Source organism: Oncorhynchus gorbuscha, linkage group LG20, assembly GCF_021184085.1.
Source record: "Oncorhynchus gorbuscha isolate QuinsamMale2020 ecotype Even-year linkage group LG20, OgorEven_v1.0, whole genome shotgun sequence".
In the NCBI taxonomy this organism is placed as follows: domain Eukaryota; kingdom Metazoa; phylum Chordata; class Actinopteri; order Salmoniformes; family Salmonidae; genus Oncorhynchus; species Oncorhynchus gorbuscha.
The window spans coordinates 4139902-4166648 of record NC_060192.1 but is presented as its reverse complement, the minus strand read 5'-3'; the positions used below and the strand labels follow the sequence as shown (position 1 = coordinate 4166648).

The 26747-nt window shown below is 44.5% G+C and overlaps 1 protein-coding gene across 5 annotated transcripts; it reads right to left on the bottom strand.

The window, feature by feature from the left end:
* Positions 1–2933: 2933 nt before the first annotated feature.
* On the bottom strand, positions 2934–24227 carry wu:fi75a02. Of its 5 annotated transcripts, none has more exons than XM_046317714.1 (9): positions 23878–24227; positions 12867–13261; positions 12720–12780; positions 11789–12118; positions 9561–11532; positions 6687–6894; positions 6101–6234; positions 5818–5889; positions 2934–4834 (listed from the first exon to the last, which is right to left on the bottom strand). In XM_046317714.1, exons 2-9 carry the CDS (start codon positions 13251–13253, stop codon positions 4564–4566), a joined length of 3435 nt encoding a protein of 1144 aa, XP_046173670.1. In that variant the 5' UTR covers positions 13254–13261; positions 23878–24227; the 3' UTR covers positions 2934–4563. The 5 variants fall into 5 exon arrangements, 4 of the variants coding, with proteins under 4 accessions (XP_046173670.1, XP_046173672.1, XP_046173671.1 ...); XM_046317716.1 differs by having other exon boundaries at positions 12876–13261; XM_046317715.1 differs by having other exon boundaries at positions 23883–24227.
* Positions 24228–26747: the final 2520 nt, after the last annotated feature.

Genomic DNA, 26747 nt, shown 5'->3' with positions numbered 1-26747 from the left:
GTACGAGCTCATATCTGTGTGAAGCTGGCTTCAGTGCTCTCGTCTGCATCAAAACCAAATATCGATTCTGGCTGGATGTGACAGCAAAAATGAGGTGTGTGTGCAGTTTACCACGCCTCGACTTTGAGAAGCTCTGACTTGACACGCATCAAGCACACCCATCTCATTAGTAGTGGTGAGATAATGTATCGTATGTAAGAGTCATTTCCAACTGACTGTCATAGTCCCAAATAAAAAAGTAAACTGTCTGTTAATTTGGTCACTCAAATGTTTCAAAATGGGAACCCCTGTCCTACAGGGAGGAGGTAAAGGCCTTGGCAGAGAGGTGCTAGGAAAATAACCTCTCCCTCAACAAAACGAAGGAGCTGATCGGTAACTTCAGGAGACAGCAGAGGGAGCACGACCCCATCCACATTGACAGGCCGCAATGGAGTGTGAAAATCTTCACGTTCCTCGACGTACACATCACTGACAACCTGAAATGGTCCATACATTGACAGTGTGGTGAAGAAGGCGCAACAGCACCTCTTCATTCTCAGAAGGCTGAAGATATTCGGCTTGGCCCCTAAGAACATCACGCACTTCTACAGATGCACCAGTGAGAACATCCTGGAGGGCTGTAGCACCGCCTGGTATAGCAACTGCACTGTCTGCAACTGCAGGGCTCTCCAGAGAGCGGTACTCAACCCTGCACCTTAGAAACTGCTGTAAATATCATTCAAGTGACCACTTCATACTGATTTACCCACTTCATTTGTATATACTGTATTATAGACAAGGCTCATCCTATACAACTAATGCTGTACACAACGTTTCTATTAATATGCTGTCCACAATGTCTGTACACACAATCATATACATTTATATTCCTGACTCTGACATATTTTTGGGGATTTGCGTATATTGTTAGGTATTACTGCACTGTTGGAGCTAGGAACATAAGCATTTCTCTACATCCCCAAAATATGTACATTCTGTTTCCATTTTTATACAACTTGATTGGAGTCCACCTGTGGTAGATTCAATTGATTGGACATGATTTATAAATGCACACACCTGTCTATATAAGGTCCCACAGTTGACAGTGCATGTCAGAGCAAAAACCAAGCCATACGGTTGTTAGAGGTTCATCTAGGGGTCATGATTGGGGCTGTACCAAATGCATGATGTATTAGAATAATTGATTATGCTTATGTTGTATTAAAAGAAGGGGAGGGGTTATAAGACCCATCCCTCCTTATATTTATAGGGTCCTAGACTACAGATTAACAATATATATACATTATGAGGTTTAATATTGTTCCACAGTACTTTTCTAGGCTCTCTGCCTCTTATGAAGAAACTGTCTGAGAAATGTGTGACTGTGAAGACAGAACTCTGCAGGGGAGCGTAACCGATAAAAGACTAGTCAGACGTTCCACTATAAATCAACTTGGACATTTACTGTCAAGCTTTTAGATAACACTAAAAGCCTTGTTTATATCTGTGTAGGCATGGTTTTGGTCTCATGAGTAAAAGGTAATGACATAGACAGTGACATCACTACAGCTGGACTTCAGGTTTAATAATGAACGGAGCAAAGTACAGAGATCCTTGATTTAAAAAAAACTGCTCCAGACCGCTCAGGACCTCAGACTGGGGCGAAGGTTCACCTTCCAACAGGTCAACAACCCTAAGCACACAACCATGACAACACAGGAGTGGCTTTGGGACAAGTCTCTGAATGTTCTTGATCGGCTCGGACTTGAACCCGATCGAACATCTCTGGAAAGATGAAAATAGCTGTGCAGGAACACTCCCCATCTAACCTGACAGAGCTGGAGAGGATCTGCAGAGAAGAATGGGAGAAACTCCCCAAATACAGGTGCAAAGCTTGTAGCATCATACACAAGAAGACCTGAGGCCATAATTGCTGTCAAAGGTGCTTCAACAAAGTACTGGGTCTGAATACTTCTGTAAATGTGATGTTATGTTTAACATTTTCCATAAATTAGCCAACATTTAAAAACATTTATTTTTCACTTTGTCATTATGGGGTATGGTGTGTAAATTGATGAGGAAAAAAACTATTTAATACAAATCTCACAGTCAATTTAACATAATTTAGAATGTTTTGGACATGATGTGTGAAAATTCTAATATAGGTACCACTGATTTCCATTGGATTTGTACCACAACAGCAGCCAGGTAAAGCATGGATTGCTGTCATACCTTGTCCATAGAATGCTTACAATACATGAAATGGTCTCACTTCTAGATTTGGTTTCAGCCTAACAAATACATCAGTTCTCAGCACTTAAAACTATTAAGAAACGACACATTTCAATACCATTTTATTCATAAAAATATATTACAATAATTGACAGTACTAACCTTCAGTCAGATGCAGTAAGCACCCATCACTTTTAACAGAGGATGAAATAAAGAATAGGAGGGATTTAATGAAAAACAATATCAAATTCATATTTTCACATTCCAAAGTGTGTCACTTCTTACACTGCACACCAGTGTAAACACAAATAATCCTCTGCTACAGCTAAATTAAAATAACTTGTCTCTACAATTCAATCTCTGGCCTGAAGAACAGAGGTCAGAGGACGGGGGGAGAAGGTACAATAGAACACTTCATGGGGTCTGGCTCTCTTGGGGGGGGGGGGGTCAATAAGTGAAGACTTCTGCCACAAAAGAAAAGCTACTGGCAAATAGGTCCAGGGCAGCAGAGAAGTATACAAACCACATGAGGTCTCTCTTAGAAAGTACAATACAAAAGAAAATGAATAAAAAAATAAAAAACTTAAGTATGAACAGTGTATTATTTGGGCGTTAAATACAGAACGCCGTTAGATCACTGTCAGATAATGACACTTTCATTTTGTGCTGAGCAATTCAAGAGCGGATTATGTCAATGTGTGGCTGCGGAGCTCACAGTTTCCACTTAAATCCACACCAAGACCTGTCTGATATGTGATGATGACTGACCACAGTTCAAAAAACGAATTATTCACCTGAAATTAGTGTTTCATAACAAATGCTGTCATAACAAAATGCACAGTGGTAAGCAAACACTACAACAATAGTTATAGGTTCCCAGATAAGGATATTGATAAAGCATAAATGCATCTTGACAGTCATTATGCAATGTGAAAAATGAGATTGCACTAAGGCCAGACTGTTTGTTGTGATAACGCAATAAGTATAAATAGATCTGGCAACCAGGTTAGGTCTTCCAATCTAAGGCAGTCTATTTGATAATTTTGTCAAAAATGTATAAAAAAACATTTTTTCCCCCTGTGTCATTATGGGGTATAATGTGTAGATGGCTTTAACGTAACAAAATATTGAACAAGGGAAGGGGTCTGAATACTTTCCCAATGCACCGCATATGACTACGGATCACGTGGTTTCAAAAAATAAAACTGATGTTCTGAACTTTGACATAACATCTATAATATAATTTAGCAATATACTAGGTAGGGGGTATAGCAGCAATAGGAATTAGGAAAATAACTACAGGCACACAGCCCACACTCTCACTGGACTAGAAGCACGGACCACTCAGTGCACACGACCTCCTCAAACACCCCCATCAAATGGAAAACGGTTAGGGACAAGAGTTTTTCCTGACCATGCGACCACCTGCCTAACAAAGATTCTGGGCCTTAACTACAACCCAGAGTTTTTCCCAGTACAGGTCACATGGTCTGAATAAGGTAAGAAGGAAAGTGCTCGGGTATGGGTTGGTGAACTTGCCACCCATGTGCTTGTGTAGTCTACAGTGTTCATACGCAAAAGCTTCATGTGTGTGCATGTGTGTGAACGAACACACACATTTAGGTATCAGTGTTCCAAATTCTCTGTTTCAATTATTAGTTCCTAAGAAGACAGTGATTGTTCAACCACTATTCATAGTCTATCAACAAAATCATATCTTTGCTGGATTGACTTTAAACTTCCACTAAAGGCATTAAAGTTGGAATCCATAGCGGTGAAGCATTACAACAAAGACTTTACTTCAAACAACAAACACTGCATGCGCAGTAGAACAGCACAGTATGTTCAAATATATTGATTTTTAACGATGCCGAACGCTCATTTCCTCAAAACAAAAACAATAACAAATGGCCTGGGCTGGCCAGTGGCACGGTGCCTGGGCTGGCCAGTGGCACGGTGCCTGGGCTGGCCAGTGGCACGGAGCCTGGGCTGGCCAGTGGCACGGAGCCTGGGCTGGCCAGTGGCACGGAGCCTGGGCTGGCCAGTGGCACGGAGCCTGGGCTGGCCAGTGGCACGGTGCCTGGGCTGGTCACGGTTTGCCTTTGCTCTTTTCTAGCTCTTCAAATGCTAGCAGTTATAAAACAATAATGTGACTGGCTGGTTATTTCAAGTGCGCCAAACAAAAACTGAGAATGAGGAACTGCGTGCAATGCATGTGTAGCATGTCACAAATGAGACTACTTTTGACCCAGTGGGCTTGGGTCAAAAGTAGAGCACTATATGCTGAACAGGGTGCCATTTGGGACACAGCCTGTGCATTTGGATGTGAAGGAGAGGGTATTGAGGGACTGCTCAGTCCTCCAGGCCTTGGCAGGTGAAGAAGTCCTCCAGCTCGCTCAACCTCTCGATGAGCATAATGTCCAGGTCGGAATCGTCGGGCCTCCCCCTCCGGCTCCGGCCCCTGGGGCCCTTCACGCGCAGGGGCAGCAGGTTGGCTCTGGCTTTTCGTTTGCGCGGCAGTGTGAAGTCTGGGAAGTCCAGCACGCGCTTCCTCTTCTGGTGGCCGATGCAGACCAGCAATCCGTTCTTCTCCTTGGGCTCCTCGAAGATCGTCTCTAGGCTCCTGGTATGGGAAAACAATATGATAAACCATATACTGAAGAAAATATGAACCATATGATAAAAGAAAATCAAGGGTAAAAATAGCATTTTGAGCATAATGAGAGAAAGACAAAGAGATTCTTCAGTCCCTTAGAGAGGGTGAATGCACTGGCAGAAAACACATATGGACAATACAAAACATTGGGAACACCTGCTATGTCCACGACAGACTGACCAGGATCCCTTATTGATGTCACTTGTCAAATCCACTTCAAATCAGTGCAGATGGAGAGAAGACAGGTTAAATATGTTTCTTTAAGCCTAAAAATGGTGTATGTGTGCCATTCAGAGGGTGAATGGGAAAGACAAAATATTTAAGTGCCTTTGAACAGGGTATGGTAGTAGGTGCAAGTTTGAGTGTGTCAAGAACTGCAACGCTGCTGGGTTTTTCATGCTCAACAGTTTCCCCATGTGTATCAACATTGGTCCACCACCAAAAGGACATCTAGCCAACTTGACACAACTGTCAACACGGGGCCAGCATCCATGAGGAAAGCTTGACACCTTGTAGAGTCCATGCCCCAACAAAGTGAGGCTGTCCTGAGGGCAAAAGGGGGTGAAACTCAATATTAAGAAGCTGCGCCTAATGTTTTGTACACTCAGTGTACGTGTTGTGGCCCTAAAACGGCACACCGGATTCAATTTGTCAACTAATCACCAAGCCCTTGACTAATTGAAACAGGTATTCCTAATGTTTCATACACTCAGTGTATGTGGCCACCGTGTACATATAAAGTATGTGTAAAGTAAGCCAAGCATCTGGTCTAATATCATGAGTCAAGGTGGCTGCAAGAGGAGATCTCTGGGCTGCGATAAGAAGTCTAGACTACAGTAGATATACCCATTTAAAAACAGCCTACTGACTGACAACAAAGTGTTTTAATAAACTGTGCGTTGTCATGTTCAACTTAAGGTACAGTTTGAATAATAAAAATGATGACTGACCTGTTGGGAGTGGGCGATCTATAATTCTTGTTGGTGTAAATCTCCTCCAAGCTGAACTCCTTCTTCTTCAGTCTGATGCAATGTACACACAAATAAAAATATGTGAAACAGTTGAGACACAGGTGGATAGTTGATCAAACTACTAGTTCGACACAACGGCCCTGTTCAGACGTGTCTTCTAGCTTGACTTAAGAATGTCCTATTGGCAATCTGTGTGATCACACGAGCCCCTATAAAATCAACAATCCCAATTGTTTTGTTAGTTACTGGTTTTTCCCCTCACCTTTTTGGTTTGGGCAGGCCCATGGGCGTGAGGTTATTGTCTGGTTTGGGAACAGTCTTCCGGATGCGGATCTGGGATACCCTCTTGGAGCGCTGGCCTGGCGGGGCCCCCACAGTCGCCTCATACAGACCTCCCTGCAGAGCCACAGAAAGAAAGAAAGAAAGTAAACAAGGTCACAGAACCAGAAAATATTTTGTATTTTAATAATGGCAAAGAAGACACATGGGAGAGGTACAACTAGCTGGATTGTAAGAGTTTGAGGTGCTTCTTTGAAAAATAATGATGCTCAAAGGGAATAAAAGATACGGTATCTCTCTCCGTGGAGAAAATGAGCATCCTCATTAGTCAACACCGAAATGGTGTTCCCGTTGTCACACAACATTCATCAGGCCCCTTAGGAACAGGGCTAGACTGCAGAGACTGAGATTTGGCTCAAATCTGCTGGTCCCAATACATTGTGAGGATAATACAGAGCATCAGAGCTACACCTATATTGAGTAGAAGGCTTTGTATAGTACAACCAAACAAAGCCCAGGCTAAGAGTATAGTGTAGGACGTGTACAGTTCCTGTATATGGCAGGCTCACCTCTCTGGATGGGCTGCAGCCATGCCCATGCAGACCTGGGTATTTGACGTTGGCAGTAGCGATGGCAAGACTGGGTACAGGCTCAGGCTGGTTATCCAGACGCATGGTCTTGGGGCTGTGCCCATGGCTGGTTCTGGATTGGGAAAGGGCCCGCTCTGGGGTGAGTCTGACCCTACATCGCTGTGTGGGCGGAGAGGTGAAAGATGTGCTGCTCGGGCAGGACAGGAAGGAGGAAAAAAAGTTCAACTGTTAGAAAAAAGTATTTTTTAATCAAATTCATAGGTTGTGCACCGTTACAATCATAGTCAGGGGAAGTAGGTGTGCTGAAGCACCTGCTCAAATCGGAATTAACAAAAATAATCTTCATTACAAAATAAATCAAAAAATTAAATAATGATATAGCCTGTAGTGTGGGTGAGGAAAGAAAAAAAAAGAATAAAATATTCTGCCCCCCCCCGAAAGAGTCGCTACACCCCCACAAATATTCCCGCTGCTACGATTACAACATTGCGTTTATATTTCAGATGCCACTGACAAAAATCAGTAAAGGATGCAATGTACAGAGTGTACAAAACATTAAAAACACCTTAATATTGACCCCCCCTTTCCCTTTTCAACAGCCTCAATCCGCCAGGGCATGGACTATACAAGGTGCTGAAAGCGTTCCATAGAGATGCTGGCCCATGTTGACTCCAATGCAGTTGTGTCAAGTTGGCTGGATGTCCCTTGGGTGGTGGACAATTCTTGATACAAGCAGGAAACTGTTGAGCATGAAAAACTCAGCAGAGTTGCAGTTCTTGACACAAACCGGTGCACCTGGCATCTACTACCATACCCCATTCAAAGACAAAATCTTTCATCTTGCCCATTCACCCTCTGAATGGCACACATACACAATCCATGGCACAATTGTATCAAGGCTTAAAAATCCCCTCGTCTACACTGATTGAAGTGGATTTAACAGGTGACATCAATAAAGGATCATAGCTTTCACCTGGTCAGTCGATGTCATGGAAAGAGCAGGCAATTCCTAATGTTTTGTACACTCGGGTGCACTGGGCACACAGTGTAGTCTGGCCACATTGATAGTTAATCCAATCCGTTATTACATTGTGTTGTAGATCTGCATTTTATGGAGATTCGATACTGTCCCACATCTAGACAAAACAGGCATTCATCATACTGAGTGGCGTGTTGCATGTGCTGATCACCTTGCTGCAGTAGAATTAAGCAATAAGGCCAGAGGGGGTGTGGTATATGGCCAATATACCACGGCTAACAGTGGAGGCTCCGAGGAGGAGGATCATCCTCCTCTGTGAAAAAATTGTGAGACATGAATATATTAGTATAGTATTTTATATGTCCCCAAATAATTTATAAAAATACTGTTTTGCAATTATAATTTTTGTTTTTTAAATGTAACCTTTGTTTAACAAGACAAGTCAGTTAAGAACAAATTCTTATTTACAATGATGGCCTACCCGGCCAAACCCGGACAACGCTGGGCCAATTGTGTGCCGCTCTATGGGACTCCCAATCACGGCCGGATGTGATACAGCCTGGACTTAAACCAGGGACTGTAGTGTCACCTCTTGCATTGAGATGTAGTGCCTCAGACCGCTGCGCCACTTGGGAGGGTCTACAGTAACTTCAACATCACTGTCTGGGCTAGCACCATGGTGTCCATCTGGTCAGGGTAACGTTATGTATTTATAGACCATTTGTGTGTTGGGAGAAAATGAGAATGTGATCCAATTTGGTTTATATTCGAAATTGGGCTGGCTAGGCTGCCTATACGTTTTGAATCCAAAATGATTCACTGGAATGAATCAATCAACATAGTGATGGCAGTTGCATAGGTCTGCATGATGCAAACACACATAAAGCTCAGCCCTATGAGTTCTATTGTCTATCAGTTGTTTTCTGTGTCTGGGTAGAGGAAATCCCCATCCTAATCTAGTCTAAATGTAATGTATATGAACAAATGTACGTAACTTTATGAATTGTGAGACGCCCGAGTTTAACTTCAGAGCAACTCGTTGTCCAAACCTACGACTTTGCAGCTGTAAAATAATGTATCTGCTATTTGTATTTACAACTAAGTCCCCTCCCGTTCGCTGATTAAGAGGTGATGACCACTCCACTCCACTCCCATTGTCAACTTTTCCATGTCTCACGTGCTCGCTCATCCACATTGAATGTTTCCTCTCCAAGCACTGAGTACCTCTTATCAATTCTCTCTCATTACTGTATGCTGAGTCAATCACATAGACAAAACACATTACACATCAATGATGTTACCTTGCTTAGACTAACTCATTCTTAGCTCTTTTGTCTGTGTAGGGTCTTGTGTTATTGTTTTTTTGTCTTCCCAGTCAAATCCTGTCCTGCACTGGTCAAGCCTCTGAACACCTCAACTCATGCCTCATTCAAGTACTTCTCTCATTCCCCATAATATTGTACTATAAACGTCTTTATTAAATGATTTAGGTTCAAATAATTAGTCTGACGATTTTGACACATTTTGTCGCCTCCGGCGCCTATACAATGGGTCTCCCATCCTCTTCAATTATTCAAGTCACCAGCCTCCACTAATGGCTAAGGTGCCTTATTGCGATTATAAAACTGGTTACCAACATTATTAGAGCAGTGGTATACCGTCTGATATACCACGGCTATCAGCCAATTAGCATTCAGGGATCGAACCACCCAGTTCATAATTCCTGCTAGAGGAAGTATCCTGACAACAAGGCCGAGCATAACTACAAATACAAACAAGAAATCAGATGAGTTCTTCAAACGCTACCTCTAAATCCCTCATTATCTCAGAGCATCAAGCCATTTTCACAAGTCAATATGACGTTATAGACTGACCTGTGGTCATTGCCCAGGCCAGGCGGGCCAGTGTAGTCCTTGAGGGGCAGCAGGGGAAGATGCATGTACTTCTTCCGCGACTCCATGATCTGACACACCACAGTCTTCACCTCCGTGGCCGACAGTCTCATGAGGGAAGCGGGGCACTTGTGTCTGAACCAGTGGCGGAAGGAGGTTGGGGAGGAGGCGGCCAGCACAGTGCTCAGACCCCCCTTGGAGATCTTAGAGAAGCCCGTCTGGCTGAAGAGGGACATGGGGAACTGACCAGTGGTGCGGAGTAGGCGAGAGAGACCCCGCTGCAGGGTAGAGGTGTCTCCGTTCAAGAGTTTGCTGCAACAGCGGGAGAAGGTCTGGGCTAGGGACGCCAGCTGCAGGGGGGAAAGAAGCAAGACTGGGCTGCCCAGAATCACCAGTGACTGCCAGTGGTGCTGCGACGTCTCGTCCTGCAGCTCCAGGAGAGTCATGGCTAGAGCGCCACCAGTGCTGCTAATGCCTTTTAGCTGCCGCTTCTTACAGGAGGGCCGGTCCTTATCCCAGTGGCGCTTGAGCTTGGAGTTGAAGAAGTGCGGGAGGTTCCCCCTTCTGCTTTGACCACCATCCGGGGGTGAGGGGAGCTCCGGAGAGGGGCTGGCAGCTATGAGGTGGTTGGCTGTGTCCGACAGCTGGAGCAGGAGGGCCTGGCACTCGTGGTGGGTGGATTGAACACCAACGATGAGAGATTTACAAGAGCCATTTCGGGGAGAGGGGAACTTGGAGGCCACAGAGGTATCCAGAGAGGGGCTGATAGAATGGAAGGGCAGGAGGGCTCGTGTGTCCTTCTGAGGGTCCATGTAGCCAGTCAATGGTGGAGACCGGGAATCCGGCACAGAGACTGAACCTGATGGCGATAGTCGGTCTGGAGATTTTAATTGGGCATGGCACAATGGAGAGTGTTGCTGATTAGTAGGTACGGTTAATCTAAGGCTCTGATTTTCTTGTCCGCCGTATGACTCCCTTATACTCTCCACAAACCTCTCGTGTTGTTGCCTCCACTGCCTCTCATCGGCTGTCTCCCTGCCCACACCAGCCTGCGGTTGGTCCTGTACCTGGGCGGAGAAGCTACCCTTGATGGACACGGCGGCAGTGGAGACTAACTCGCCAACCGGGTGTGCCTTCGCTTCCCTCTTGTTCCGCCTCTTCCTCTCAGGCTTCCGGTCTTTCTCTGCCTCTTTGGAGGACTGCGTGTAGGCCGTGCGGTCAGTGCGAGGTGGGCTGGTGATCCTTCGCTGGAAATAAGTTGGAGTTATTCTACCGGTGTGCTCGGACCTAGATGAGCCTACGACTTTAACGAAATGTGCCAACAGAGAGCAAGCTCCTATAGGGCTCAACTGGACCACCTCAGAAAATGCAGCCATAGTCCCACCCTTACTTGGAATTGGACACGTTGGGATCTCAGTGCTTTTGGATTGGCCTTGTGATTGAGTGGGGACGTGCATATGAGGAGAGCGTGGATGTGTCTCCATACTCCCTCTCCTGTTCACTTGAGTGTCCCCAGATTGTGCCTTCCAAGAAGGAGATAGAAGGGTCACTTCCTGGCTGTCACTAGACTCTGTGTCCACCAGGGCATAATTGACCAACCTGGTGGGAGCGTCCTGCCCCTTCTCGCCAGCCAGCTCCATGTCCAGATCCTCAGAGTCCGACATGGGGGAGTAGTTTCCCTGCATGCACCACTCTGTGACCACATCTTTTCCGACAGAGGGTAAGAAGTGCCCCAACTCTGTCCTTTTCATTTCCCCACCAAATCCCTCATTGTGTTCACAGCGCTGGGCCGGACTGTGGCTAGGTGAAAATGTTGTCGCCATCCTCCATTGACATCCAGTGAGGCTCCCCTTGTCTGTTCCAGAGCAGCCCATATTGCATGAAGGGTTTGGACCATGTGGTAACAGCTTGGTGAAGTCCAACTTTTCTTCTTTCAGTGCTCTTGGTTCCATTCCTATACCAACACAAGAAACCAAAACATTACTCACCAACAAAATAATAATAATAATCAAGTACTTAAACACAGCAGCATCTAGCACACAGACAACAACCTAGCCTTTCATACCCTATGTGTGTCAGTATGACTTAACGAACGAACGATATAATCCACACATCTTAAAAACACTTAAAAATTACTTTATAACAGGGGAGCAAGCACACACTTTTTAGTGTGGTGCCTTCTAATCTTTAGCGCGTCAACCTCAACTCACCCAGACCATGGAGAGGTGACAAGTCCTGTTTGGTGGTGGCGGTCATCCTTCTCACCAGCTGGCCCACCTGGGTGTTGAGCAGGGCCAGGCTGTTGCCGTGTTTGGTTCCCTGCTCGTAGAGCTCCTCCATCCTTCTCTCCACCACCTGTAGCCGCTGGCACAGGGTGCCCAGGGCACCCGTCAGCAGCCGCTTCATCTCTGCCTGGTGGGATGCCAGGCAGCGCTCCAGGATGCCCAGCTGCTCACCTGTGGGGCCGGCCGGGGGAGCAGGGCCAGGGGGGCAGCCTTGAAGCGGAGGCGAGGCCCTGGCTGAGGCTCTGGAGGTAAGCTCTGTGTACAGAACACACAGTCACAGATAGGTGAGAGGCTGCGTGGGGACTGGGGAGGTAGGCTGCGTGGGGACTGGGGAGGTAGGCTGCGTGGGGACTGGGGAGGTAGGCTGCGTGGGGACTGGGGAGGGGAGGTAGGCTGCGTGGGGACTGGGGGGACTGGGGAGGTAGGCTGCGTGGGGACTGGGGAGGTAGGCTGCGTGGGGACTGGGGAGGTAGGCTGCGTGGGGACTGGGGAGGTAGGCTGCGTGGGGACTGGGGAGGTAGGCTGCGTGGGGACTGGGGAGGTAGGCTGCGTGGGGACTGGGGAGGTAGGCTGCGTGGGGACTGGGGAGGTAGGCTGCGTGGGGACTGGGGAGGTAGGCTGCGTGGGGACTGGGGAGGTAGGCTGCGTGGGGACTGGGGAGGTAGGCTGTTTGGTTTGGTTGCACCGCATGGTGGCTAATGACCAAATGAGAACTGCATCTCTAAAACCTTTGCAGTGCTCATATGAAATTCTTAGATTCACTGATTCGCCTCCTTGACTCATTCGATGTCTGTACTATGTAGTGTCATTACTGCCGTTTCTATGCAACAGACTGAGATCAACAACGGTACATTACCTAGTTGTTTTGGATTAACCAAGACATTGCCATTGTTGCCAGGTCTTTGAAAGCCTTGAACCTGAAAAGGACAACACACAAGGTTACACAAGACACACACGGGACACACATGCAGAAACATAAGCATACACTAAGAACAAGACACACATTCCAAACCTGGTCTGACACTGGTCTCTCTGCTCTTCTGAAGTCGGCAGAGCCAGCAGTCCCATAGACGTGACCTCTTAGACTGGAGACTGAGCCCAAAGCGTTCTGCCTGCGTTCCACCGGGATCTGTTGCCCTCTCCCACCAGAGCTCATCCCAAGATTACCATCTCTAGCTTTGCTCTCCGCTGGTCTGAGAGACATGGACATCAGAGGTCCTACACAAGCCGCAGCAGTCTTCTGGTCCTTGCTAGTCTCTCTGCACCCTGTGGCCAGTTGTTCATGGTACAACTGGGAAAGAGGGGGGCATGGATCCACCAGACCCACCGATATGGTGCCGGGTATCTGCTGACCACCTCTTGGAACAGCCGGAACAGATGACAACATCATCACATGGGCTGAGGGACCAGTACAGGGAGCAGAAAGGGAACAAGAGTGGTACCTGGGTCAAATTCCAGTTCAGACAATTGTATGGCCAACACAGCATTGCTGATTAACCAAGATATGCCCAGTGATTGAATCTAAGACATTATGATAGCTGGAGTCAACACCCATACGTAGAATGTATGCACACATGACTGTAAGTCGCTTTGGATAAAAGCGTCTGCTAAATGGCATATATTATTATTATTATTATAACTTCATGTAACCCAAAATGTCATAAATCTACATTTTAAAATGTGTAAAATAAGATCAGGTTTAAATCTTATTCTTGCAGGGAACGTAGTGGCCAATACCAAATACATTCAGTATTATTGCCCAAAGCAGTGTGATACATTCTCTTCATATAGCCATCGTTACCTTACCCCACAAATGATCCTTGATCGCTGCAGCAAGTAAGCTTGTGCGTGCAACGAGTCAGTTATGTTTTGTGGTTTGACAGATCGTATATACAAGCATGACCAAAACAGACACCAAACATAAATAGCTCTACGAAGCTCGCCATCACGTATAGACTCATAACAAGTTAGGGATGTCCTCGAATCTTGGTCCACCGAGAGTCGTCAGTTCTTTCAACCAATCAATTGGTCCAAATTTTTAAACATGTATTTTTCCATATATTAGTGGAAGAATAGATGTAGATGTAGATATCATTAACGTTGTAAATGACTATTGTGGAAACGGCAGATTTTTTAAATGGAATATCTACATAGGCGTACAGAGGCCCATTATCAGTAACCATCACTCCTGTATTCCAAAGGCACGTTGTCAGCTAATCCAAGTTTATAATTTTAAAAAGGATAATTGATCATTAGAAAACCCTTTTGCATTTATGTTAGCACAGCTGAAAACTGTTGTGCTAATTAACCTGTTACTCCTACCCCCTACTTTTTCGAACATTCTGTTAAAAATCGCGCAACATTTCAGCACCCTGCTGCTCATGCCAGGAATATAGTATATGCATATGATTAGTATGTGTGGATAGAAACCACTCAGACGTTTATAAAACTGGTTAAATCACGGCTGTGACTATAACAGAACGTGCGTTTCATCGAAAAGCGCAGGAAAATCTGATCACTGAAAATGGAAAAATATATCCATGCGCCACTTCAACCGATTGATAAAGGTGAACCACATTAAATGGGGCCGAGGTTGCAATACCTACAGCTTCCACATGTCAACAGTCTTGTCATTTGCCTATGATTTGTTTCTTGGTCAAACGAAGAAGAGACAGCCCATTTCTTCAGGTCTCCGACCGGATATTTTGGTTGAGATTTACCCGGACATTATTTCCAGACGTACAGCTATAGAATATACATCGCCTCGTGATCAATTTGATCGCTTATTAACGTTTACTAATACCTAAAGTTGCATTACAAAAGTATTTCTAAGTGTTTTGTGAAAGTTTATCGTCAACTTTTTTTATTTAAAAAAATGACGTTACATTATAAAGCGCTATTTTTTTTCATTGATCACACAGTCTTCATAGATCGATATCTAGGCTATATATGGACCGATTTATCGAGAAAAAAAGACCCAATAGTGTTTATGGGACATCTAGGAGTGCCAATAAAGAAGATGGTCAAAGGTAATGAATGTTTTATATTTTATTTTACGTTTTGTGTAGCGCCGACTAGGCTAATTATTTTGTTTACGTCCCCTGCGGGTCTTTTGGGGTGTTACATGCTATCAGATAATAGCTTCTCATGCTTTCGCCGAAAAGCATTTTTAAAATCTGACTTGTTGCCTGGATTCACAACAAGTGTAGCTTTAATTCAATATCCTGCATGTGTATTTTAATGAACGTTTGAGTTTTAACGAGTGCTATTAGCATTTAGCGTAGTGCATTTGCATTTCCAGATGTCTAGATGGGACGCCTCCGTGTCAGGTAGGAGCAAGAGGTTAAAGCAGCAATAAAACTGGCCTTCTTTAGACTAGTTTAGTATCTGGAGTATCAGCATGTGGGTTCGATTACAGGCTTAAAAATTGCCCGAACAAATAACTTTCTTCTGAAACTTGTCAATTTATTCTTGTTCTGAGAAATAAAGGATATTCCATGCGAGAAATTGCCAAGGAACTGAAGATCTTGTACAATGCTGTGTACTAATCCCTTCACAGAACAGCGCAAACTGGCTCTACCCAGAATAGAAAGAGTGGGAGGCCCCGGTGAACAACTGAGCAAGAGGACAAGTACATTAGAGTGTCTAGTTTAAGAAAAAGACGCCTCTCAAGTCCTCAACTGGCAGCTTCATTAGTACCCGCAGTGTCTCAACTTCAACAGTGAAGAGGCGACTCAGGGATGCTGGCCTTCTAGGCAGAGTTCCTTTGTCCAGCGTCTGTGTTCTTTTGCTCATCTTAATCTTTTCTTTTTATTAGCCAGTTTATTTGCAACTCTGCCAATTGAGGACTCTTTCCATTCTGGTTAGTGCCAGTTTGCCTGTGTCTGGAGACACCTGAAAATAGGTGTGCAGAAACGCTCCCCATCCAGGTGTGCCATGCTTGTAGTGTCATACCCAAGAAGACTGAATACTTCCCTAATGTGATATTTCCGTTTAAAAAAAAAAAAAAAACTGTTTTTGCTTTGTTATTATGGGGTATTGTGTGTAGATTTATGAGTAACCGTTTTTTATTTAATACATTTTAGAATAAGGCTGTAACGTAACAAAATGTGTAAAAAGTTAAGGGGTCTGAATACTTTTGATGCTTTAAGCACTGCCATTCAAAATTAAGACACAAATGACTAGAAGGGAGCCAGAGATTAATATAACCTAACCAGAAGAATACAAAAAAATGTTGCAGACCAACACCCCCTCCTCCCGCTGCTGCTGGCCTTGTAAAGTTGTCGGTAATAGGATACAGGCAACATCAGAGGCCGGCAACCTTTTCCATTTGGAGTGCCAAGTTATTGTACCATTTCTACTGTCAGTTTTCATAATGTCGTCATATCTCAAAATCAATGTCGTGGTTAACCAAATTTTATCTGAATGAAAATGATACATACATATTATTAATATTATATATATAATATTAAGATAATATTCCCTGTCTTAGGTCAGTTAGGATGACCACTTTATTTTAAGAAGCCTTAACCGCTACACACAGCCTACACCGTTGTCACCATATTAGCTAACGTCATAGTAAACATAGCTGCTAGAACTAACAAACCCGCTGCAATCACAGAGTACAACGTACAGCAAGCTGTTACACCACCGGGCCCCGATGGCAATAGATTGATAAAACTGAAAGCTTACAGAGACTTGGAAGAGTTCCTGTGTTGGACAGCCTAAGCCAGCTAGCTAACATTAAATAGCATTCCTCTCTGTTTGACCCAGGTGTTTGAGTAGGCTAAATAAGCTAGCTGCATTGGATGAACAAAAATACAATTAAATATAGCTCTCTCCCTCTGCTGCTTCCCCTTAATTGTAAAGAAATTCATTTGTAAAAGTGTTCAACTACTCACCACTCTCTCTCCCTGAGTGAACTTCTCTCTCTCTCTCTCTCTGAGTGAACTACTCACCTCTCTCTCTCTCTCTCTCTCTCTCTCTGAGTGAACTACTCACCACTCTCTCTCTCTCTCTCTCTCTCTCTCTGAGTGAACTACTCACCACTCTCTCTCTCTCTCTCTCTCTCTCTCTCTGAGTGAACTACTCACCACTCTCTCTCTCTCTCTCTCTCTCTCTGAGTGAACTACTCACCACTCTCTCTCTCTCTCTCTCTGAGTGAACTACTCACCACTCTCTCTCTCTCTCTCTCTGAGTGAACTACTCACCACTCTCTCTCTCTCTCTCTCCTGAGTGAACTACTCACCACTCTCTCTCTCTCCCTGAGTGAACTCTCTCTCTCTCCTCCCTGAGTGAACTACTCACCACTCTCTCTCTCTCTCTCTCTACTCACTCTCCCTGAGTGAACTACTCACCACTCTCTCTCTCTCTCTCTGAGTGAACTACTCACCACTCTCTCTCTCTCTCTCTCTCCCTGAGTGAACTACTCACCTCTCTCTCTCTCTCTCTCTCTCTCTCTGAGTGAACTACTCACCACTCTCTCTCTCTCCCTGAGTGAACTACTCACCACTCTCTCTCTCTCTCTCCCTGAGTGAACTACTCACCACTCTCTCTCTCTCTCTCCCTGAGTGAACTACTCACCACTCTCTCTCTCTCTCTCTCTCTCTCCTGAGTGAACTACTCACCACTCTCTCTCTCTCTCTCTCTCTCTCCCTGAGTGAACTACTCACCACTCTCTCTCTCTCTCTCCTCTCTCTCTCCCTGAGTGAACTACTCACCACTCTCTCTCTCTCTCTCTCTCTCTCTCCTGAGTGAACTACTCACCACTCTCTCTCTCTCCTCTGAGTGAACTACTCACCACTCACTACTCACCACTCACCACTCTCTCTCTCTCTGAGTGAACTACTCACCACTCTCTCTCTCTCTCTCTCTCTCCCTGAGTGAACTACTCACCACTCTCTCTCTCTCTCTCCCTGAGTGAACTACTCACCACTCTCTCTCTCTCTCTCTCTCTCTCTCTCTCCTGAGTGAACTACTCACCACTCTCTCTCTCTCCCTGAGTGAACTACTCACCACTCTCTCTCTCTCTCCCTGAGTGAACTACTCACCACTCTCTCTCTCTCTCTCCCTGAGTGAACTACTCACCACTCACTCTCTCTCTCTCCCTGAGTGAACTACTCACCACTCTCTCTCTCTCCCTGAGTGAACTACTCACCACTCTCTCTCTCTCCCTGAGTGAACTACTCACCACTCTCTCTCTCTCCCTGAGTGAACTACTCACCATATGTTTTGCACTGCAGTGTTAAGCTAGCTGTAGCTTATGCTTTCAGTACTAGATAAATTATATGATCCTTTGATTAGGTGGACAACATGTCAGTTACTACTGCAAGAGCGCTGACAGGTTGAAGGACGTCCTCCGGAAGTGGTCATAATTACAGTGTTGGTCTATGGAAGGGGGTGAGAACCATTAGCCTCCTAGGTCTTGTATTGAAGTCAATGTTCCCAAAGGAGGACAGACAATGGTGGTGCTACCCCAGAGAGTGCGGTTGAGGCTACTGTAGACCTTCATTGCAAAACAGGGTGTTTTAATCAGTTATTTGGTGACGTGAATATATTTAGTATAGTTTTAGCTCAAGAGGTTACATTTAATGTTTCACTACAGAAATATGTATAAAAACTGAGTAGGATAGTCATTCTTAGGGTTGGGCAGTATCCAGATTTTCATAGTCTCTCCTTCTCTCCCTGGTGAACTACTCACCACTCTATTCTGGCTTGAGTGAACTACTCACCACTCTCTTACTCTAAATGCTAACAAAGTGAACTAATCACCACTCTTCTGAGGCTCTAGCTAAATATCTCTGCAAAGGAGTGAACTACTCACCACTCTCTCTGAAGTCTCTTAGGTCTGTTACTCTCTTTTTGAGTGAACTACTCACCACTCTCTCTCTCTCTCTCTCCCTGAGTGAACTACTCACCACTCTCTCTCTCTCTCTGAGTGAACTACTCACCACTCTCTCTCTCTCTCCCTGAGTGAACTACTCACCTCTCTCTCTCTCTCCTGAGTGAACTACTCACCACTCTCTCTCTCTCCCTGAGTGAACTACTCACCACTCTCTCTCTCTCTCCTGAGTGAACTACTCACCACTCTCTCTCTCTCTCTCTCTCTCCAAAAATTGAGTGAACTACAAGGAAATCACCACTCTCTCTCTCTCTCTTTCTTCTCAAACTGAGTGAACTACTCACCACTCTCTCTCTCTCTCTCCCCTGAGTGAACTACTCACCACTCTCTCTCTCTCTCAAGTTCTCTGAGTGAACTACTCACCACTCTCTCTCTCTCTCTTTCTCTCTCTCCCCTGAGTGAACTACTCACCACTCTATCTTGCTCATTTTGAGTGAACTACTCACCACTCTAAAATGGTCTCTCTCTCTGAGTGAACTACTCACCACTCTCTCTCTCTCTCTCTCTCTGAGTGAACTACTCACCACTCACTACTCACCACTCTCTCTCTCTCTCTCTGAGTGAACTACTCACCACTCTCTCTCTCTCTCTCTCTCTCTCTCTCTCTCTCCCTGAGTGAACTACTCACCACTTCTCTCTTCTCTCTCCATGAGTGAACTACTCACCACTCTCTCTCTCTCTCTCTCCCTGAGTGAACTACTCACCACTCTCTCTTTCTCTCTCTCTTTCTCTCTCTCTTGAGTGAACTACTCACCACTCTCTCTCTCTCTCTCTCTCTCTTCTCTCATCTCCCTGAGTGAACTACTCACCACTCTCTCTCTCTCTCTCTCCCTGAGTGAACTACTCACCACTTCTCTCTCTCTCTCTCTCTCTTGAGTGAAACTACTCACCTCTCTCTCTCTAAAACTCTCTCCCTGAGTGAACTACTCACCTCTCTCTCTTTCTCTCTCCTGAGTGAACTACTCACCTCATGACTGGCTCTCTCTCCCTGAGTGAACTACTCACCACTCTCATCTCTCTCTCTCTCTCTCTCTCTCTCTCTCTCTCTCCCTGAGTGAACTACTCACCACTCTCTCTCTCTCTCTCTCCCTGAGTGAACTACTGACCACTCATCCCTCATCTCTCTCTCCCCCTGAGTGAACTACATAGTGCCTCTCTCTCTTCTCTCTCTCCTGAGTGAACTACTCCCTTCAAGCAATCTCTTCTCTTCTCCCCTTCCCTGAGTGAACTACTCCCTTCTCTTCAAGCAATCTCTTCTCTTCAAGCAATGCCCTTCCCTTCAAGCAATGCCCTTCCCTTCAAGCAATGCCCTTCCCTTCAAGCAATGCCCTTCCCTTCAAGCAATGCCCTTCCCTTCAAGCAATGCCCTTCCCTTCAAGCAATGCCCTTCCCTTCAAGCAATGCCCTTCCCTTCAAGCAATCTCTCTCTCCTTCCCTGAATGAACTACCCTCACCACTCTCTCTTCCTCCCTGAGTGAACTACTCACCACTCTCTCTCTCTCCCTGAGTGAACTACTCACCACTCTCCTCTCTCTCTCTCCCTGAGTGAACTACTCACCACTCTCTCTCTCTCTCTCCCTGAGTGAACTACTCACCACTCTCTCTCTCTCTCTCTCCCCCTGAGTGAACTACTCACCACTCTCTCTCTCTCCTCTCCCTGAGTGAACTACTCACCACTCTCTCTCTCTCCCCTGAGTGAACTACTCACCACTCTCTCTCTCTCCCTGAGTGAACTACTCACCACTCTCTCTCTCTCTCCCTGAGTCTCCTGAGTGAACTACTCACCACTCTCTCTCTCTCTCTCCCTGAGTGAACTACTCACCACTCTCTCTCTCTCTCTCCCTGAGTGAACTACTCACCACTCTCTCTCTCTCTCTCTCCCCCTGAGTGAACTACTCACCACTCTCTCTCTCCCTGAGTGAACTACTCACCACTCTCTCTCTCTCTCCTGAGTGAACTACTCACCACTCTCTCTCTCTCCCCTGAGTGAACTACTCACCACTCTCTCTCTCTCCTGAGTGAACTACTCACCTCTCTCTCTCTCTCTGAGTGAACTACTCACCACTCTCTCTCTCTCCCTGAGTGAACTACTCACCACTCTCTCTCTCTCTCTCTCTCCCTGAGTGAACTACTCACCACTCTCTCTCTCTCTCTCTCCCTGAGTGAACTACTCACCACTCTCTCTCTCTCTCTCTCTCTCTCCCTGAGTGAACTACTCACCACTCTCTCTCTCTCTCTCTCTCTCTCTCCCTGAGTGAACTACTCACCTCTCTCTCTCTCTCTCTCTCTCTCCCTGAGTGAACTACTCACCACTCTCTCTCTCTCTCTCTCTCTCTGAGTGAACTACTCACCACTCTCTCTCTCTCTCTCTCTCTCTCTCTCCCTGAGTGAACTACTCACCACTCACTCTCACCACTCTCTCTCTCTCTCTCCCTGAGTGAACTACTCACCACTCTCTCTCTCTCCCTGAGTGAACTACTCACCACTCTCTCTCTCTCTCCCTGAGTGAACTACTCACCACTCTCTCTCTCTCTCTCTCTCCCTGAGTGAACTACTCACCACTCTCTCTCTCTCTCTCTCCCTGAGTGAACTACTCACCACTCTCTCTCTCTCCCTGAGTGAACTACTCACCACTCTCTCTCTCTCCCTGAGTGAACTACTCACCACTCTCTCTCTCTCCCTGAGTGAACTACTCACCACTCTCTCTCTCTCCCTGAGTGAACTACTCACCACTCTCTCTCTCTCCCTGAGTGAACTACTCACCACTCTCTCTCTCTCTCCCTGAGTGAACTACTCACCACTCTCTCTCTCTCCCTGAGTGAACTACTCACCACTCTCTCTCTCTCCCTGAGTGAACTACTCACCACTCTCTCTCTCTCTCTCCCTGAGTGAACTACTCACCACTCTCTCTCTCTCTCTCTCCCTGAGTGAACTACTCACCACTCTCTCTCTCTCCCTGAGTGAACTACTCACCACTCTCTCTCCCTGTGAGTTAACGTTACAGACTGCAATGCTGTAGAGGATGAGTAATGTGTTTGCCCCCAGTAACTCTGGGAGGTACAGTGTTGTATTCTTTACTTTCCCCCCTTATATAGCAGTTTCTGTAAAGCGATTTTTCATCTTTTGAATGAATGGTTCAATACCTGAGATTTTTGTAGCTATTCAATGTTCGGAACCACAATGTTGTTGAAATTTGTATGCTAAAAATGAGTGGCCGTGCCAATTCCTGGATCCATAACCACAGAAACACGGGCGCAGCCCGTAGCTGCCCACTAGCAACCAAACTATTTAGTGCTAGGTATCAACTGCCAATCCAGAAGGGGCTGTAGTGAGCTTCAATTGGTCAAGCATGCCGCAATGAATGTGGTATATTCGCATAAAGATTGTGTCCCCCTCCACCCAATGTTGTGAATGATACATATTCCTGTCATAGTCACCAGTCAACTCCATTACACACACAAGTTACTTCAACCAGTGGATACTAGCGATGGCTAGCTATTCTACCTATTCCACCTGAGTGTTAGCACGCTAATAGAAACCTTTTTGTGTGCTATTAGGTTATATTTTCTCAAGGGGAATGTAGTAGTTTGCTGGATTGAATCTCTGAGCTGACAAGGTAAAAATCTGTCCTTCTGCATCTGAGCAAGACCGTAACCCCACTGTTTCCCGGGCGCCAAAGACGTGGATGTCGATGAAGGCAGCCCCCCGCACCTCTCTGATTCAGATGGGTTGGGTTAAATGTGGAAGACACATTTCAGTTGAATGTATTCAGGTTGTACAACTGACTAGTTATCCCCTTTCCCTAGTTTGATAATGACATCACCAAAGTATGTTTTATCAGACATTTCAAACATTACCAGCTAATGAGAAAACAGCCATGGTATTTCAGTTAGGATAATGAACAAGGCAACCTTGGGGCTAATTTGTATGGGCACCAATGGCCGATTGAGGGACTTTTGAATCCATATCCCAGTACGGCCCACATGACCGCCACTCCGTGAGGGGCTATGCTTGCGTTGCCCAATGGTCCCCCGGCCCACTTCGCTCATTGAAATAAATAAATGGGACTATGTTGTTTCATCGCCCCAAACGTGCTCTACGGATCTTGGCTGGTACATTTCATGTTAACTACTAGCAGAAATGTGGATAACCATGCTAGCACTGCCCTCATGTGGGTTCTAACAAGTTACCTAGCACTACCTATTATGCTTGCTATCAACAGTAAATTCAGTAAGGCATATGGAAGCTATAACTTTGATTGGTCAATCGCGCTGTGATGTCATGGAGTATTTTCATAAAGTTCAGCTTTACCCAACGTTGGTCCGACCCATAGACAATGATAGCGAAAGCATCCCTATATAGTTCCTTTTATGCCATCTCTGAGCGCACTGGCAGATCCATTTGACCAGGAGGGGTCAACCCATAAAGTCTAAAGTCCCATCCAGTTGACTACATTAAAATGGTGGAAGCCCTTGCTGAAACAGCCTTTGGGCCTCTATCATTCTCTATGCTCCCACCCTGTTCATGTACCCTCGCCCCCCTCTATCGTGTTTAGTGAAGAGGTACCGATAGACCCGGTTTATTTATATATTTCATAATTAATAAAAAGGTGTCTAAATGTGGATTACGCACATAAAGTCTATTGAAAATATACAATTGTGGAGACACTGAATACACTCTACAATAGTACACTGGCTACACTTTGTATATTATAGCTACAAATTAGTTTAACCAGTATCTGGGTTTACATGAGACGTTGAATATGGCGATTATCCTTTAAAACCAGGAAGCAGCCATTCAACTTGGCATTCACCAGATTTCAAGTTGAATAATGTCACATTACATTTTGTAATTATCAAAGAATTGAGTTTTTCTGCGCAACTATCGTTATTATTGCCGCCACGGCCAGTATGTCCTTCTAAAAAAAAAAGGTGTAGATAAAAAGATACATGCAACCTAAAAATTGAGAATCGCCATATTCAATGTCTCCTGTAAACACAGATTCTGGTTCACAATGCGATCAAAACCATGTCGAATGGCACGTGCTACACGCCGCTCCCTCTGTTCAAGCATTTTAGCCGGCAGGTTTAGAAAATGTGTAAATATAACTTACCCTACCTCGGCCGGAGCTCTGCGCCCGCTGTGAATATTTGGCTTTATCAAGCGTTCCCTACAAATTCATAGATAAAAGTCCAGTTTGCTGTTCCATCCCGTAAAGACTTCATTAGTTCGCTAACCGCTGCGCATACGGTGGAAAGCGGCTCTTGTCGGACAGGAGAAAGGCAGGTTATTACATTTCAGAACCGACCCCTTTATAAACCAGTTCAAGACGTCTGTTTAATATATCTAGAAGACCTTATACCGGTATTTGGCAATGTTTGTTGGCAAAAAAATACATATTTGTTTACGAAAAAATAACTAAATTGTCCTCGGTTCAGGGCGAGACAATTGACAGGATTGGATTCTAACTTCCTTACGAACGACTCAGCCATTGGCGGAGAACAACGGGCTCGAGCACTCTTCTCCTATTGGTGCATCGATGAGACATTGCATTATGGGTTACCAAGACATTCACGTAAATATACAGTAGACATAGGCAGTTTGCCTATATAATGTGGCCCAGTGGTCACTAACCATTTTTGAGCCGCGAGTCAAAATGCAGGCCAAGATCTACAGCTCAGATGTAAAAACAAAAAAACGTCTTAAAAAGCATAAGCCTATGGCAACGTTAACCTATTAAAAACAGTTATGTAGCAGTGATCTAGGTTTGTTCAGTATAGGCTCAAATCAAATCAAATTGTATTTGTCACATACACATGGTTAGCAGATGTTAATGCGAGTGTAGCGAAATGCTTGTGCTTCTAGTTCCGACAGTTTAGTAATAACCACAAGTGATCTAACTAACAATTCCAATACATTATCACTGCAAATTGGCTATTATTGAATTGCCCTGCCAATGTTGTTCTGAGACCATTATTACATAATATTTCAAAACGTGAGGTATATGATTGCGCTGGTAATATATCATTTGTTTTATTACTTGTGAGGCATAAATTGAAATAATTTGCGTTTTCATTTTACTGAACCGATGGGTTAATTTCTCTCTCAGCTCTTCCTCCCTCCGTACTTAAATCGCAGACACGATTATCTAAGCTATCTAATTGGCCAGTGGTAGGCCTATAGGTGCTCTTGATTTGCTCTCCAGGAAGGCGGAATTTGTACCTTCAGACACATGAGATGCTTCCCTTTCGAAACAGTTCACGCAAATATTGTGCCGGAATTGTGTGACGTTTTTGTTGGTTTTGGTGTTCGGAACATTTTTATTGTTTGGCTGTTCACTGCACACAGCATATTGGGCACGTTTCTTTGCCCGTGCGTTGACCATGTGTTGCTGACGCCTGCTAGATATTACAATGTCTGGATATGTATTTTATGTATCATCCAATCACATTATTATTATTTATTTTTTAAATTATATATATCTTTTTTTAATTGATTGTTTATTTTTTTTTATTTTATTAATAACAAATCAATACATAAAGCACATGAGGGAACACAAGCATACATAGATGACAAACAATAGACAATCGAGCTAGGGGGTACAATATCACATTACAATTACACAAGGACCTTAAGGGACATGCATATGCTTACAATTCTAACAGCTTTTTTGTTAGTAGAGCATTTAACCGTCTTAAAATACAGTTCAATTTCTTTTTGTAGGGTACGAAAATGTGTTTTTCTGTTTGTAAATTTACATTTGTGTATATGAAATTTGTCCAAAAGAATAATGAAATTAATGTAAAGAATCCAAACAGTACATCTCTCCACAACAGTGTAAAATCTTCATAATTGTGTTCAATTATAAACCTACTGATGTCTTGCCACAGTTTTCTTACATGCATACAATGCCAAAAAAGATGCAAAACTGTTTCTGGGTGGTCATTACAAAAGGAGCAATTTGAGTTGATGTTTTCCTTAAACTTCTTCATATAGTGGTTGACAGGATAATATTTATGAATAATTGTAAAGGAAACTTCCTTAATTTTGTTAACAAGTAGGTATGTGTGTGGCAACATCCACACTTTTTTCCAACAGATATTATCAATAAATCCATTCCAATAAGGCATGACATAAGGTATAGATACAACATCCTGCTGAGACAAGGATCGTATCGCTCTGTTGTTGAATGGACCAAAAGAGAAACAAATCTTTCCTACTGATGAGTCAACAGGGTCAATAGAAGGTAGGCTCTGAGGGTCAGGTCTTTCCTACTGATGAGTCAACAGGGTCAATAGAAGGTAGGCTCTGAGGGTCAGGTCTTTCCTATTGATGAGTCAACAGGGTCAATAGAAGGTAGGCTCTGAGGGTCAGGTCTTGACATGTTCCTGAATAACATAGCAACACCTGAGGGAATGGCATCTAAAACAATTGCAAAATCTTTAGGTGTTACAGGGACCTTGTAAAGTGATAAGAATTCTTTATAACTGAGTAAAAGACCCTCTGCATTTACCAGTTGGCTCACCAATAGGATATTATTTCGGAACCAATATTCTAAAAACAGAGAGGTATTTTTATACAATATATCCCGATTATTCCATGTATAATATCTGTGTGGAGAAAAATTATGTTTATAAATTAAGGACCATGACAAGAAAACCTGCCGATGAAAAGCAGAAAGTTTCACTGGAACTTTGTCAATATTATAATTGCAAAACAACATGAAGTTAAGGCCACCAAAAGTAGAGAAGACATGATGAGAAATAAAATTTCAGATAGAAGTGGGTCTTCTTAGGAATTGTTTTATCCAATTGATCTTAAAAGTATTATTTAAAGTCGTAAAGTCCAGAAAATTCAGTCCACCATTCTCATAAGTGTTCATTACAACAGTTTTCCTAATGTAATGGGTACGGTTTCTCCAAAGAAAGTTGAAAAGCATCTGGTCTATCTAATATATGCCATTTAGCAGACGCTTTTATCCAA